The following is a 17,045-nucleotide window of genomic DNA, read 5'->3' on the forward strand; positions in this document are numbered from 1 at the left end:
CACCACGGATGGGCAGATTCTATACTACAGTACTACTATACAGATAAATCTGCACTACTATTATGACTAGTTTTTCCTCACCATCCCTATCACCCATCTCCTCCCACTTCTGACTGTATGACTGTAACTTGTTGCGTGTATCCTAAGATTTTTATTAATATTGTTCCCTGAGTGCTTATTTGACTCCTATGACAGTCATTAAGTGTTGTAACTCATGATTCTTGACAAATGTATATATTTTCTTTTATGTCCACTGAGAGCATCTGCACCAAAGACAAATTCCTTGTGTGTCCAATCACACTTGGCCAATAAAATTATTCTATTCTATTCTATTCTCTCCACATTCTATTCTATTCTATTCTATTCCTATTTTATTCTATTCTATTCTATTGTCTCCATATTCTATTCTATTATCTTCTATTCTATTCTTATTTTTATTCTATTCTATTCTCTCCATATTCTCTCTACATTCTATTCTATTCTATTCTTATTTTTATTCTATTCTATTGTCTCCATATTCTCTCTACATTCTATTCTATTCTATTCCCATTTTTATTCCATTCCATTCCATTCTCTCCATATTCTCTCCACATTCTATTCTATTCTATTCTATACTATTCTATTACTATATTTTCTTTCTATTACTATACCTTCTTTTCTATTCTTTCATAGATATATTTTACTATGAGTATCTCCTCTATAACCTTCATCATGTATTTTACTATGCGTGTGTATATATATATATATATATATATATATATATATATATATATATATATATATATATACAGTATATATATATATATATACACCCACCCACCCACACCCATTAAAACTCTCATTGTGTATTGGACAAAATAAACAAACAAACAAACAAACAAACAAACAAACAAACAAACAAATTCTATTCTATTCTATTCCATTCCCAACACAGCAAGACAAAGCAGAAAGGATGGCAGCTTCATTTTGTCTCCCGCTGTTGTCTTTTCGGTGGAGTGAGAACGGATTACGACTTTGCCATCTAGGTCAACACGGCTGCCTAATCATTCCTAGCCCAGGGTGGGTGGGAGGCTGGGAGCTGATCCCACACAGCTGGAAGCCCCCAGAGGGAGGATGGAGGGGGGGGGGGACGGACAGCAGGGGAGATTAAGGACACAAGACTTGGGAACAGGCAGATTCCTAGAGCTGGAAAGGACCAGCTCAGAGGTCTCCTAGTCCACCCCCCTTGTGACATCTGAGTCAAATAGTTATCCAGTCTATTTTTCAAAACCTCCAGGGATGGGGGCATCCAGGATGTTGAGACTCTGGAAAGAGGGCAGAGAAGTCCTAGTGGACAACCGTTTAAATGTGAGCCAGCCGTGTGCAGCAGCTGCCAAAAAAGCCAACACAGTTCTAGGCTGCATCAACAGAGGGAGAGAATCAAGATCACGTGAAGGGTTAAGACCACTTTATAAGGCCCGTGGGAAGGCCACACTTGGAATACAGCATTCAGTTTTGGTCGCCACAATGCAAAAAGGATGTTGAGACTCTAGAAAGAGTGCAGAGAAGAGCAACAAAGAAGATTAGGGGACTAGAGGCTCAAACATACAAAGAACTGTTGCAGGAACTGGGCATGGCTGGTTTAATTAAAAGAAGGACCAGGGGAGACATGATAGCAGCCTTCCAACATCTCAGGGGTTGCCCCAAAGAAGAAGGAGTCAAGCTATTCTCCAAAGCACCTGAGGGTAGGACAAGCAGCAATGGGTGGAAATTAAAAAAGGAGAGAAGCAACCTAGAACTAAGGAGAAATTTCCTGACCTATCAATTAATCACTGGAACTGCTTGCCACCAGAAGTTGTGAATGCTCCATCACTGGAGGTTTATAAGAAGATGCTGGATGACCATTTCTCTGAAGTGGTGGTTATCTAACACCTTCTTAAAAGCTTCCAGTGTTGGAGCATTCACATTCATTTGACTGATTTTCTGTCTTAAATTCTGTAGCAAGCTATTATTTATTTATTATTCATTCATTCATTCATTCATTTCTTTATTTATTTATTGTTAGAGTTGGAAGGGACCATGCGGGTCATCAAGTCCAGCGCCCTGCCTAAGCAGGAACCCTATAGCATCCCAGCCAAATGGCCGTCCAATTGCCTCTTAAAAATGTCCAGAGTATTGGAGTTCACAACGTCCGCTGGTAGGTTGTTCCACTGGTTGATCGCTCTGACCGTCAGGAAGTTCTTCCTTATTTCCAGGTTGAATCTCTCCTTGGTCAGCTTCCAGCCATTGTTCCTCATCCGGCCCTCCGTTGCCCTGGAGAATAAAGTGATCCCCTCCTCTCTGTGGCAACCCCTCATACACCTGTATACGGCTATCATGTCCGCTCTGGCCCTCCTTTTCTCTAGGCTATCCATGCCCAGTTCCCGCAGTCTCTCTTCGTAAGTCTTGGTTTCTAGACCCCTGATCATTTTGGTTGCTCTTTTCTGCTCCTTCTCCAGAGTTTCAATATCTCTTTTGAAGTGTGGTGACCAGAACTGAACACAGTACTCCAGGTGTGGTCTGACCAGGGCGTAGTAGAGTGATATTAAGACTTCCCTGGTCTTGGAGTGTATCCCCCTGTTGATGCAGCTTAGGATTGTGTTGGCTTTTGGGAAAGGGGGAATTTTTTTTAATTCGGTGAAAACCATGGGGATATTCAAAGTTGGTTTTCAGCAGTTTGTCCCAATATATCTCCAATAAATCACTTCTTTTGAGGAATCTGTCTGTCTCAGAACTCTAATTTCTTGTGGGCACGTTACTTGGAACGCAGACTCTGGGGCAGGTAGATGCATTTTTTTACCTGCGTCTTTGAATTGAGGCATTTTGCTGATGACCTCCAAGAAGGACTTCAAGGCGCTTTGGATCTGCAAACAGGAAACACAATTTCTTAAGGGTGGACCCACAAACTCTTCACATCTATTCTAACAGTGCAGGTTGCTAAGATGGAGCTGCTTGAAGCCAGAATATCCAGGTGTCCAGCCTGCCCAGGGACCAGCAGGGATTCAATATGGTTTTATTTATGCGGTTACAAAATGACTTCATAACTGAGCGACCAGAATTCATATTGCTAAAGGGGAAAAATATTAAGTGACTTGTGCCTCATTTTATGACCTTCCTTATTTATTTATTTTTATTTATTTATTTATGTTTCTTGTTTTTGTCAAGTACATGTTGGTGGTTTCCAATGATATACTGCTCAAAAAAAATAAAGGGAACACTCAAATAACCCATCCTAGATCTGAATGAATGAAATATTCTCCTTGAATCCTTTGTTCTGTACCACGTTGAATCTGCACAACAGCAGGTGAAATTGATTGTCCATCAGTGTTGCTTCCTAAGTGGACAGTTTGATTTCACAGAAGTTGGATTTACTTGGAGTTATATTCTGTTGTTTAAGCGTTCCCTTTATTTTTTTGAGCAGTGCATAATATTTATATATATGATACTAGTAAAAGAGAAACATTAGGACAGGGGACGGAAGGCACGCTGGTGCACTCATGCACGCCCCTTGCTGACCTCTTAGGAATCGGGAGAGGTCAACCCTGGATAGTCCAAGGGTAAAATTTTGGGGGTTAGTAGGTGATGATACTACAGACTCTGGTAGTGAGTTCCATGCATCAACTACTCGGTTACTAAAGTCATATTTCCTGCAGTCGAGTTTAGAGCGGTTTACTTTGAGTTTGTATCTGTTTTGTTGTGTATCTCGTGTGTTGTTGTGGTTGAAGCTGAAGTAGTCGTTGACAGGAAGGATGTCGTAGCAGAGGATTTTATGGGCTATGCTTAGGTTGTGTTTAAGATGATGTAGTTCTAAGCTTTCTAAACCTAGGATTGTGAGTCTAGCTGCGTAGGATATTCTGTTGCGAGTGGAGGGCTCTTCTCCTAAAGCAGTGGTTCTCAACCTGGGGGTCGGGACCCCTTTGGGGCTTGAATGACCGTTTCACAGGGGTCACCTAAGACCATGGAAAAAGACATATTTCCCCTGGTGTTAGGAACTAAAGCTTCTATTCTGGGGCCTTGGAACATATTTTTACAATCCGTCCAATCAGGCGTTTACAATGGGTGTGTCCCTTTGACCTTCCTGCCAATCCACTTAAAGCTCTGTTGGGAGAATGGGCGCTAGACTTATGGTTGGGGGTCACCACAACATGAGGAACTGTATTAAGGGGTCGCGGCATTAGAAAGGTTGAGAGCCCCTGTCCTAAAGTCTCTCTGGATGTTTTCTAGAGTGTATAGGTCCGAAATGCGGTGTGGGTTCCAGGCGGATGAGATGTATTCGAGGATGGGTCTGGTGAAACTTTGCCACTGTTGTTAATTGCTGCAGTTTGTTAAGTGAGTCACACAGTTGCTAAGTGAATCGGGCTTCGCCGTTGACTTGGCTTGTCCGATGGTCGCAAGAGGGGATCACAGGACCCCTGGACACTGTAACTGCCACAACTATGAGTCAGTTGGCCACATCATACAGAGAGAATATCTATAACAAGCTCAAACTCAACCCAGACAAGACGGAGTGGCTGTGGGTCTTGCCTCCCAAGGACAATTCCATCTGTCCGTCCATTACCCTAGGGGGAGAACTATTGACCCCCTCAGAGAGGGTCCGCAACTTGAGCATCCTCCTCGATCCACAGCTGACATTGGAACACCATCTTTCAGCTGTGGTGAGGGGGGCGTTTGCCCAGGTTCGCCTGGTGCACCAGTTGCGGCCCTATTTGGACCGGGAGTCACTGCTCACAGTCACTCATGCCCTCATCACTTCGAGGTTCGACTACTGTAATGCTCTCTACATGGGGCTACCTTTGAAAAGTGTTCGGAAACTTCAGATTGTGCAGAATGCAGCTGCGAGAGCCATCGTGGGGCTTCCTAGATTCGCCCACGTTTCTACAACACTCCGTGGTCTGCACTGGCTGCCGATCGGCTTCTGGTCACAATTCAAAGTGTTGGTTATGACCTTTAAAGCCCTTCATGGCATTGGACCAGAATACCTCCGGGACCGCCTTCTACCGCACGAATCCCAGCGGCCGATAATGTCCCACAGAGTTGGCCTTCTCCGGGTCCCGTCGACCAAACAATGTCGTTTGGCGGGCCCCAGGGGAAGAGCCTTCTCTGTGGCGGCCCCGGCCCTCTGGAATCAACTCCCCCCAGAGATTAGAACGGCCCGCACCCTCCTTGTCTTTCGCAAGTTACTCAAGACCCACCTATATTGCCAGGCATGGGGGAATTAAGACATCTCCCCTAGGCTTTCTTATATTTTATGTTTGGTATGTATGTGTTGTATGGTTTTTAAATTGTTGGGGTTTTTAAATGTAATTTTATTATTAGATTTGTTCCATTGTTATACTGTTTTTATTATTGTTGTGAGCCACCCCGAGTCTTTGGAGAGGGGCGGCATACAAATCTAATAAATTGAATTGAATTGAATAAAATGTTTTACAGGTGTGATTACTTCCAGCAAGACTGGCAAAAATATTTCCCAATACATCGCCTATATGCTGGAAATGTAAACAGGAAATTGGTACTTATTACCACATGCTCAACAATAAGGAAATATTGGAAAAGAATTCAAAAATGGATTGAGGAAGTAACCAAACAGACAGTAAAACTTAGACCAGAAACTTTTCTGTTTTATGAATATTTAGAACAAAAGCAGACAAACATCTCCAATATCTCACATTACACATTATAACAGCTGCTAGAATTCTCTATGCGCAATTTTGGAAAACAGACATAATCCCTACCAACACTATGAAAATAAGTAAAATGTCAGTATGTGCAGAGATGGGCAAAATGACAATGCAATTACAGGATAAAGAAGACATAGAATTCTATAGAATTTGAGAGAATTGGTATAAATGGTTGGAACACACCCAAAAAAATCCCTGACCCCTGAGATGCTGCAATGGTTAAAGGTGTGAAAAATGGTCATCAATCATTTTTTTCGGTGCCGTTGTAACTTTTTTATTGTCCTTCCTTCTCTAGTACCTAAGTATGATCCTTGTTTACTTTTAAAATAGGAAATAATTAAATAGTATGTTTTTACTCATAAATGCCTTAATCATTTGAATCATTCTCTAGAGCTGATTTTTTAGAGCAATAAAAGAAAATTGAGCTCCTTGCCTAATCTGTTATCCTACTGAACCTTGTGCATTCAGTATAAAACCTTAAAATGTTATTGTGCTCCTCAACAAATAATGTTGTCTATCATTTCTGTCCTTTTTGTAGCTATTCAAATAATGGGACTTAATCAACTGAAAAAGAGCCCAAGCACCTATTTGAAAACTTATCTTGGTTTTAATATGATACATATGATTGTGATATTAGAGCATTATATGTACCTTTGTTATCTCTCGTTTTTCTTGTGTTTTTTAAAGTAGATATTTAATAAAGATCTTTCTTTTTTTTTAAAAAGAAAACTTATCTTGGTTGGTAAGCCACACCCACACAGTCACATGACCTTTAAGCCCTACCCCTCAGTCAAGCCACTCCCACCTGGTCACATGACCATCAAGCCACAACCCCCCAAAATAAGCCACGCCCACAATGTGGCAGTAAAAATTTTGGCAGCCCATCAGTGTATACAGATGTACAATACAAAAAATAAGCAAACTACATTGTCGGTAGTCCTCGACTTACAACAGTTCACTCAGTGGCCATTCTAAGTTACAACAGCACTGAAAAAAGTGACTTAAGTTATGACATTTTTTTAATATTTATGACCGTTGGCAGAATCCCTGTAATCACGTGATAAAAATTCAGCCGCTTGGCAAGCAGATCCTATTTATGATGGTTGCGGTGCCTTGGGATCACATGATTCATTTAATAAACCTATTACTCATTTAAGAACTCCAGTGATTCGCTTAATAACTGTGGCGAGAAAGGTCGTAAAACGAGGCAAAACTCACGTTAACAATCTTCTCATAGAAACATAGAAGACTGACGGCAGAAAAAGACCTCCTGGTCCATCTAGTCTGTCCTTATACTATTACCTGTATTTTATCTTAGGATGGATCTATGTTTATCCCAGGCATGCTTAAATTCAGTGACTAAATTCAGGATTTATCAACCATGTCTGCTGGAAGTTTGTTCCAAGCATCTACTCCTCTTTCAGTGAAATAATATTTTCTCACGTTGCGTCTGATCTTTCCCCCAACTAACCTCAGATTGTGTCCCTTTGTTCTTGGGTTCACTTTCCTATTAAAAACACTTCCCTCCTGGACCTTATTTAACCCTTTAACATATTTAAATGTTTCGATCATGTCCCCCTTTCCCTTCTGTCCTCCAGACTCTACAGATTGAGTTCATTAAGTCTTTCCTGATACGTTCTATGCTTAAGACCTTCCACCATTCTTGTAGCCCGTCTTTGGACCCGTTCAATTTTATCCATATCTTTTTGTAGGTCAGGTCTCGCTTGCCAAATTTAGATTTCAGGAATCTTTTGTGGTCCTAAGAAGACAACTACCTGAAGTAAGTTTTGTGAACCAGGGTAATTCAAGTTTGGGGCATGAATTGTTCTGTACCGAACCCAGGAACTGGACATGCAAAGCAGAGTTAAGTCTCCACACAGGTACTTCCTTTAGCTGGCTGAGGAATTCTGGGAGTTGAAGTCCACGACTCGTAAAATCACCAAGTTGGAAGATCCTGTGACTAGTAATCGGATCACAAATTAGTTTGTTGGAATGAGCCGATGGCACTATATTTTTTGGAGTATAAGATGCACCTTTCCCCCCTCTAAAAGCGCCTGAAAATTTGCCTCTTCTATTCTGAATGTAGCTTTTTAAAAACTTTTTCCCCCAGCCCTAACGAAGTGCTAATGATCTTCGCGGCTTGCAGGATTTTTTTCATTGCTACTCCGAATAATTTTTTTTCCAGCCCCAAGTCTTTGCAGGCTCTTTCTCATTGCTATTCCATCAGAAAAGGGGAGGTTTTTCAAGTTCTAAGTCTTTGCAGGCTTGTTTTCATTGCAATTCCCTCTGAATAAGTTTTTTTCCAGCCCTAACCAGGGAATAAAATGATGTGCTGAAGCTGACCAGACTAAGGACGCTAGCCAGATGAACACCTGATAGGTAGATCCCCTCCCCATTTTCCTCCGCCAAAGGTGCATTTTATACTCTGAAAAATATGTAGTACAGTAGTGAGGTGGGGGATCAGCTGTGCTGCGTGATTCAGCTTAGCTAGAAAGCAGCTAATCTAGATCCTGCAGCACAGCTGATTGTTGGATGCTGTATACCGATTTTTTCAAACTGGTAGTATTTTTTATTACCAGTTCGATTGAATTGGTCCAAACTGGTAGCATTTCACCTCTGGTCTCAGCCCATCCCCAGAAGAAAGCAGAGAAGGCCACCTACCAGCCTTCTCCTCTTGCTTGAGTGCCTATCCTACTTGCTGACCCAAAAGCTCTCGAGATGCCTTCAAAGAAGATCTGGATTAGCGGAAGGAGTGAGAAAGGGGAGTGCCAGCCTTCTGTTACTTCTCGGGAGTAGACGGGTGGGCAAGGTCTTTGCCAGCCAGCTGTGGTGGCCCCAGTTCATCCGCCCCATTTACCAGTGCCAGCGGTAGCTGTCCGGTGGCATCTAAGGTCCATTCGTGGAACTGCACCGCTAAGGTCTGCTCGCGCAGTTGGTTGACTTGAGCTTTGATGTTCTCCACGCTCTCCCTGAAATGGCGTTTCTCTTCCACCAAGTTCTTCATCTGAGCGAGTCTGCAAAACACAAGCTATGGGTCACATCGAGGTTCTTGAAGTCAGGAGAGAAGTCAAATCTATTCATTTATTTGTTTTGTCATGTACGTATTGGTGGCACATAAGAATCTAAGAAGAGCCCTGCTGAATCAGGCCAAAGCCCATCGAGTCCAGCATTCTGTGTCCCACAGTGGCCCCCCAATTGTCCAGGGGGACCTTGAGCAGAAAGAGAAGGCCAGACCCTCCCTTTCCCTTGACCCCCAACAAATGGGACCCAAGGGAATCCTGCCTGCCTCAACTAACATAGAGACGGCACTTGGACATCCATTTCAATAACCACCTATGATACCCTTGGCATCCATGAATCTGTCTCATCCTGCCTTGAAGCTCTCCTGGCTGGATGACAGCTGTCACGACCTTTTCTGGAAGGGAATTCCATCAACCAAAGACCCGCTGGGTCTATCCTTCTTGAGGTGCGGTGACCAGAACTCTCTGCAACCACCCTCCCTTCTAGTACTGATGATGTTACCTAGCTGGGTCATGAAACGTTTGCAAGGAAACTACCCAGTTCTGATAGCACCAAGGACTCAACAGTGCTCCTCCTCTTCTCCACAAACCCCTGATGATGTTACCTAGCTGGGTCACGAAACGTCTGCAAGAAATCCACCAGGCTCAGAGAACACCAAGGACCCCACCATCCCCCTCCTCCCCCCCCCTCCCCCCCCTCCTCCTCTTCTCCACAAATGCCACTTCCTTCTAGCACTGATGATGTTACCTAACTGGGTCACGAAACGTCTGCAGTACTTCTGTCCTTATTGTTCTGGACAATTTGATGCAAATCCACAAATCTTTTCTCAAGGCTTTGATTTTTCAAACAAATAAATTTTATTTTCTCTTACACAGAATATAAATGGCAACAAATACAAGCGAGTCTTCGGAGAGGGGCGGCATACAAATCTAATAAACTATAACTATAACTTTGCGAGATCGTGCACAGTAAATCTAGTGGTGGGCTACGAGCCAGAACGTTAAATTGCGCTCGCCGCCACGGCTTGTAAGTTCTTGCGGGGCCAGCGCGATTTTGCTGCTGCTCCTGTGGAGGTACCAAAATCGCGCACGGAGCCGCAGGTGCGCCCGTGTTTCATCAAGGTTTTTTTTGCTCCCGTGCATGCCAAAGCACAGCCGCACCTGCGGCTCCGTGCGCGATTTTGGTACCTCCACAGGAGCAGCAGCAAAATCGCGCTGGCCCCGCAAGAACTTACAAGCCGTGGCGGTGAGCGCAATTTAGCGTTCCGACTCGTAGCCCACCGCTGAGTAAATCTTACGATGCAAAGTCACATTCCAAGCTAATGAGCTGAAGATGCAAGGCTATAAATCTCTCCAAAAGCGGAGGAGTATCTCAGTATGAAAGGCTCTGCTCAGTGTTCTTGTTAGTCTAAATTAGCACAGTTTGTCATGGTTTATCAAAAGCTTACTTTTCAGGAGCGAGGAATTCATGCCATTTCTTTAACGCAGTTTGTCCGAAAGCAACATCTTTTCTGTTCACTTCCGGAAATTACATCTCACTTATTACACAATTCTAACCTGTAGGCGGGGGACACAGAGCTAGCCGTTCCAGGGGAACAAGAGATCGTTGCATAATAACGATCCCTTGTTCCGGCTCTGTGAACCCAATCCTGGGTGCTGGTGATGAGTGTAATTCTGGCCCTGGGCTCAAGCTGCTGCTACTCAATGCCAGGTCGGTGGTAAATAAAGCTCTCCTCATCCGGGATCTGATCCTGGATGAGGAGGCCGACCTGGCATGTGTTACTGAAACCTGGCTGGGCCCAGAGGGAGGAGTCCCTCTCTCTGAAATTTGCCCATCCGGGTTTCAGATATGGCATCAGCCTCGACCCCAGGGAAGGGGGGGAGGAGTGGCTATTATAGCCAGGGAGAGCCTTGGCTTGCGTAGACTCGTTGCTCCAGAGATTGTGGGCTGCGAGTCCCTCCTGGTGAAGTTGGACTTAGGGGTCCAGGTGGGCTTGTTTCTCACGTACCTGCCTCCCAGCTGCGTGTCACAAGCCCTGCCTGTGCTACTCGAGGAGGTAGCCGGGTTGGCGGTGGGGTTCCCCAGACTTATTGTCTTGGGGGACTTTAACCTGCCGTCGCTCGGTGAAACCTCTGGACTGGCACAGGAGTTCATGGCCACCATGACAGCCATGGACCTGACCCAAGTAGTACAGGGTCCGACTCATGAGGGGGGGCATGCACCCGACATGGTATTCCTCTCTGAGCAACTGAGTAATGGTCTGAGACTAAGAGGCTTAGAAGTGTTGCCTGTGTCATGGTCAGACCATTTTCTACTGCGGCTTGACTTCCTGGCTCCAATCCTTCCCCGCAGGGAGGCGGAACCGATTAAGCTGTTCCGCCCCAGACGCCTGATGGATCCAGAGGGCTTTCAGAAGGCGCTTGGGGTTATTCCAGATACACTCGTACACAGTTCGGCAGAGTCTCTGGCTGAGGCCTGGAACAAGGCTGCAGCGGAGGCTCTTGACCGAATTGCGCCGTTGCGACCTCTCCGCGGCACTAGACCCCGTAGAGCTCCATGGTTCAACGAGGAGCTCCGGGAGTTGAAACGCCAGAAGAGACGTCTAGAGAAGCGATGGAGGAAGAGTAAGTCCGAATGCGATCGAACACTTGTAAGAGCACATGTTAAGACTTACAAAGTGGCGCTCAAGGCGGCAAGATGCGCGTATCATTCCGCCTTGATTGCATCAGCGGAATCCCGCCCGGCCGCTCTGTTTAGGGTGACCCGCTCCCTTCTTAATCAGGGGGGAGTTGGGGAGCCCTTGCAGAGTAGCGCCGAGGATTTTAACACGTTTTTCGCTGATAAAATCGCTCGGATCCGAGCGGACCTCGACTCCAATTGGAATACAGAGTCGACTGACAACGAGTCAGTTGAGGTGACTGGGGCACGTACTTGTCCACCTGTCTGGGAAGGGTTTGATCTGGTGACACCTGATGAAGTGGACAAGGCCATTGGAGCTGTGAGTTCCGCCACCTGTTTACTGGATCCGTGTCCCTCCTGGCTGGTTTCGGCCAGCAGGGAGGTGACACGGAGCTGGGTCCAGGAGATTGTCAACGCTTCTTTGGGGAGGGGGTCCTTCCCGGATCCCTACAAGGAGGCACTTGTGCGCCCCCTCCTCAAGAAGCCTTCCCTGGACCCAGCCATTCTCAACAACTATCGACCAGTCTCCAACCTTCCCTTTATGGGGAAGGTTGTTGAGAAGGTGGTGGCGCTCCAGCTCCAGCGGTCCTTGGAAGAAGCCGATTATCTAGGTCCTCAGCAGTCAGGATTCAGGCCCGGCTACAGCACGGAAACTGCTTTGGTCGCGCTGATGGATGATCTCTGGCGGGCCCGGGACAGGGGTTTATCCTCTGTCCTGGTGCTTCTTGACCTCTCAGCGGCTTTCGATACCATCGACCATGGTATCCTTCTGCACCGGCTGGAGGGGTTGGGAGTGGGAGGCACTGTCCTTCAGTGGTTCTCTTCCTACCTCTCTGGCCGGTCGCAGTCGGTGTTAGTGGGGGGTCAGAGGTCGACCTCTAGGTTACTCCCTTGTGGGGTGCCTCAGGGGTCGGTCCTCTCCCCCCTACTATTTAATATCTACATGAAACCACTGGGTGAGATCATCCAAGGGCATGGGGTGAGGTATCATCAGTATGCAGATGATACCCAGCTTTACATCTCCACCCCTTGTCCAGTCGGCGAAGCAGTGGAAGTGATGTGCCGGTGCTTGGAGGCTGTTGGGGTCTGGATGGGTGTCAACAGACTCAAACTCAACCCGGATAAGACGGAGTGGCTGTGGGTTTTGCCTCCCAAGGACAATTCCATCTGTCCATCCATCACCCTGGGGGGGGAGTCACTAACCCCCTCAGAGAGGGTCCGCAACTTGGGCGTCCTCCTCGATCCACAGCTCACATTAGAGAAACATCTTTCAGCTGTGGCGAGGGGGGCGTTTGCCCAGGTTCGTCTGGTGCACCAGTTGCGGCCCTATTTGGACCGGGAGTCACTGCTCACAGTCACTCATGCCCTCATCACCTCAAGGCTCGACTACTGTAACGCTCTCTACATGGGGCTACCTTTGAAGAGTGTTCGGAAACTTCAGATCGTGCAGAATGCAGCTGCGAGAGCTATCATGGGCTTTCCTAAATTTGCCCATGTCACACCAACACTCCGCAGCCTGCATTGGTTGCCGATCAGTTTCCGGTCACAATTCAAAGTGTTGGTTATGACCTATAAAGCCCTTCATGGCACCGGACCAGAATATCTCCGGGACCGCCTTCTGCCGCACGAATCCCAGCGACCAATTAGGTCCCACAGAGTTGGCCTTCTCCGGGTCCCGTCAACTAAACAATGTCGTTTGGCGGGACCCAGGGGAAGAGCCTTCTCTGTGGCGGCCCCGACCCTTTGGAATCAACTCCCCCCAGATATCAGAGTTGCCCCCACCCTCCTAGCCTTTCGTAAGCTCCTTAAAACCCACCTCTGTCGTCAGGCATGGGGGAATTGACATGTTCCTTCCCCCTAGGCTTATAAAATTTGTGTATGGTATGCTAGTGTGTATGATTGGTTTTTAACTTGTGGTGTTCTTAAAATTAATTTAATATTGGATTTGTTTTGTATTGCTGTTGCTGTGAGCCGCCCCGAGTCTGCGGAGAGGGGCGGCATACAAATCTGATTAAACTTAAACTTAAACTTAAACTTTTTCCCAAGAATTTCTTCTCTCTTTTTTTGCAAACCTCCTGAAGGTAGATTTTACCCAGGGGCTGGTAAATATTCCCTCATTATCTGAAGGTGAACCACTTTCAATACTAACTTCTAAATCATTGTCTCCTATACTTTCCTCCCCACTGCCTTCTGATAACCTTCCTAACACAGGATAAGCTAAAACCTGTTTCCTCATCCTCAGAGTCTGATACAGTGGGACCTCTACCTAAGAAGGCCTCTACTTAAGAACTTTTCTAGATAAGAACCAGGTGTTCAAGATTTTTTTGCCTCTTCTTAAGAACCAGTTTCTACTTAAGAATCTGACCCCAGACAAATTTCCCAAGAAATTTGAGAGCAGCACAAAGGCCCGGCCAGTTTCCTGCCATTCCCCCTTTAATCCCGGCCATCTCGGGCTTTTCTGGGCTGCCAGAGGACCTTTTGGTGGTGCTTATGGAGGCTTTGGCAGCCCAGAGCAAACGGAGCATTTTCCTTTCTCTGGGTGCTTGGAGAGGGAATAAATCACGTCGCTGTGGCACGCGCCTCCCACACACCCGGCACGAGGTTGCCTCCTGGAGCACCTGGGCGTGGAAAGGCAAAAGAGGGCGCTTTGCCTCAGCCAGATCAACTTGGCTTCAGCCAAACTGAGGAGTCACCACAGTGAAGGAAAGCCGCCGGCTACAAAGTGAGCGAGGGAGAGGAGAGCCCTTCAGCATGGGAAGGAAGAGGAAGCAGGTAACAGCAGCTGCTGTCTTTCGGTCAAAGGAGCGGGAGATTTCCCCCCTCTCGCCTGCCTGGGTTTCTCTCTCTGGCGCAGTGTATGGGAGGCAGCCTCGCGCTGGGTGTATGGGAGGCACATGCTCCTCCTCACCGCCTCAGAGTCCCCCCCTTTTTTTAAAGCCTTAAAGTTTTGGATTTTTAAAATTCCCCTCCCCTCCCCTTCTTTCTTCGACAGCAACTGTCCTCCTCCTCTTCTTCTTCCTCCTCCTCCCACCTGAATTCCGAGCTTTTATTTCTTTCCGAATGGGTTTGCACGCATTATTTGCTTTTACATTGATTTCTATGGGAAAATTGCTTCTACTTACAAAAGTTTCTACTTAAGAACCTGGTCATGGAACAAATTAAGTTCTTAAGTGGAGGCACCACTTTACTTCCTGAGGCTGGCAAGGAACACTCACAACACTTATTAGCAGAGCTGACTCCCCATCTGAACCGGCTCCTTTCAGCGGGGGACCCTACTCACTTGTGCATCGTTGTGTCGGGCACGCGGGCCTTCAGCTGATCCGTGATGGCCTTCAGCCCTCGGACGTAGGGGTTGGGCTGGGCGGTCAGGTCGTAGGCTGGGTTGTGCCTCATCAGGTATTCCCCCAGGAAGATCATGGGGTCGAAGGGGCAGGGCGGCTGGGCCTCCGTCGGCTCCAGGGCCTTCTTCCGTTCCGCCACCTTCAACAGCTTCTCCACCGCCGGCACCAGAGTGGGCAGGAGCTTGTCGAGAAGGTACGCCCGGGTTTCCAGCGTCATGGACTCGGTGTTGAACCAGTCCTGGGACAAGCTGTCCGCCGGCTCCTCCTTCTCGGTCTTCTTCTGCTGCAGCGTTTTCTTCCGCAGCTTCTCCATCTTGAGGCCCTGCAGGTCCAGAGCGCGCGGCTGGACCCGCTCGTGGAAAACGGACTTCCAGGGAACGTTGGCCATCGGGGTCGAAGAGCGAAGGGGAGCCCCCAGGCTTGGCATTTCTGCTTTGGCGGGCAGGTCATCACGATGGTTATCTTCCGGACTCCTTTCACGGTCTGGGTCTGTGGCCATGTTTGGGTCTCTGCAAGGGAAGACGAAAAGGAAGGATTGATCTGATTCTGACAGGTATCAATCACAGGGTGGGGTCTCAATAAACATCCATTTCATTGTTTACTGATGGGTAGTCTTCGATATACGACTAATATGGGGCCCAAAGTTTCTGTTGCTAAACGAGACACTCTATCTATCTATCCATCCATCCATCCATGTCTGTCTGTCTGTTTATCTCTCTGTCTATCTATCCATCCATCCATCCATCCATCCATCCATCCATCCATCCATCCATCCATCCATCCATCCATCCATCCAAACTCTTAAAAACTTCCAGTGTTGGAGCATTCACTCCGGAACCGCCTGCTACCGCACGAATCCCAGCGACCGATAAGGTCCCACAGAGTTGGCCTTCTCCGGGTCCCGTTGACCAAACAATGTCGTTTGGCGGGACCCAGGAAAAGAGTCTTCTCTGTGGCAGCCCCGGCCCTCTGGAATCAACTCCCCCCAGAGATTAGAATTGCCCCCACACTCCTTGTCTTTCGTAAATTACTCAAGACCCATCTATACCGCCAGGCATGGGGGAGTTGAGACACCTTTCCCCCAGGCTTCTTTATATTTATGTTTGGGTATGTATATGTTGTTTGCTTTTTTAAATATGATAGGGTTTTATGTGCTTTTTAATATTAGATTTGTTTTCGCTGGAATATTGTTTTTATTATTGTTGTGAGCCGCCCCGAGTCTTCGGAGAGGGGCGGCATACAAATCTAATAAATTGAATTGAATTGAACTGAATTCACAACTTCTGGTGGCAAGCTGTTCCACTGGCCAATTGCTTTCACTGTTAGGAAATTCCTCCTTAGTTCTAAGTTGCTTCTCTCCTTGTTTAATTTCCACCCATTGCTTCTTGTTCTACCCTCAGGTGCCTTGGAGAATAGCTTGACTCCCTCTCCTTTGTGGCAACCCCTGAGATATTGGAGCATTGCTATCTTGTCTCCCCTGGTCCTTCTTTTCATTCAACTAGCCATGCCCAGTTCCTGCAACCGTTCTACCTGTGTTTTAGCCTCCATTTATCCCCTGATCCTCTTTGTTGCTCTTCTCTGCCCTCTTTCCAAAGTCTCAACATCCTTTTTGTATTGTGACGACCAAAACTGAATGCCGTATTCCAAGCGTGGCCTTACCAAGGCCTTATAAAGTGGTATTAACCCTTCACAGTTGTTGCCTGAGATTCAGTGACCACCTTCGAGCTGCGAAACGCATCTTAAATCCAGCATCACTCCAACATCTCTCCCCGCTCTCCGCACCCTTCAAGTCGTCTTCCCAGAACGCCGGGCTAAGAAACGCCACGTATTTCATTTTGCTTACCTGTTGGGACAGATCTGATCTGAAAACATGTGAGAATTTATGACGGGGCTGTCTAATTTTAGCTGCCGGCAATCTTGCATGGATTTCTAGCGCGTTGGAGAATCCGACAGTGTAAATGTTTGAGGTTGCTAAGCGACAGTTGCTGGAAGGGAGGGGGGGGGCTATCCATCTTTCTCGGGCAGCTGGGTAAAGTGAGCGTGCCAGCAAATTCCCATTGTCGTTTCCTCTTGGGGTTGTGAGAACCAAGAAAGAATGGGAAGGATGGGTCCTTAACCGGCTCAGAAGCGCACACTTTTCATCCTCTGTGCATGTGCTGGAGACCGGCGCAAGTGCATGGGTGTGTCTGGTGGGCAGGTGGGCATGCACTGGCACACGATTTGGCTTCTGTGCATGGGCTGGAAGCTCAATCTCGCATGAGGAGAAGTAATGGGTTGCAGCTGGTACGGTTGGGATGGAGGCTCAGTA

The 17,045-nt window shown here is 46.8% G+C and overlaps 1 protein-coding gene across 1 annotated transcript in view; it reads right to left on the minus strand.

Annotated features, from left to right (window-relative positions):
• Window positions 1-16,679, minus strand: part of EFCAB5 (EF-hand calcium binding domain 5) — a 62,743-nt gene extending 46,064 nt beyond the window's left edge. Inside the window, exons 1-4 of the mRNA XM_070735467.1 lie at window positions 16,581-16,679; window positions 14,677-15,246; window positions 8,554-8,710; window positions 2,819-2,882 (exon numbers count right to left, since the gene is read on the minus strand). Coding sequence (XP_070591568.1) covers window positions 2,819-2,882; window positions 8,554-8,710; window positions 14,677-15,246; window positions 16,581-16,660 — 871 coding nt within the window. The 5' untranslated portion in view covers window positions 16,661-16,679. The remainder of the gene's footprint in view (window positions 1-2,818; window positions 2,883-8,553; window positions 8,711-14,676; window positions 15,247-16,580) is intronic.
• Window positions 16,680-17,045: the final 366 nt, after the last annotated feature.

This window comes from Erythrolamprus reginae, chromosome 1 (assembly GCF_031021105.1).
Source record: "Erythrolamprus reginae isolate rEryReg1 chromosome 1, rEryReg1.hap1, whole genome shotgun sequence".
NCBI classification, from domain to species: Eukaryota; Metazoa; Chordata; class Lepidosauria; order Squamata; family Dipsadidae; genus Erythrolamprus; species Erythrolamprus reginae.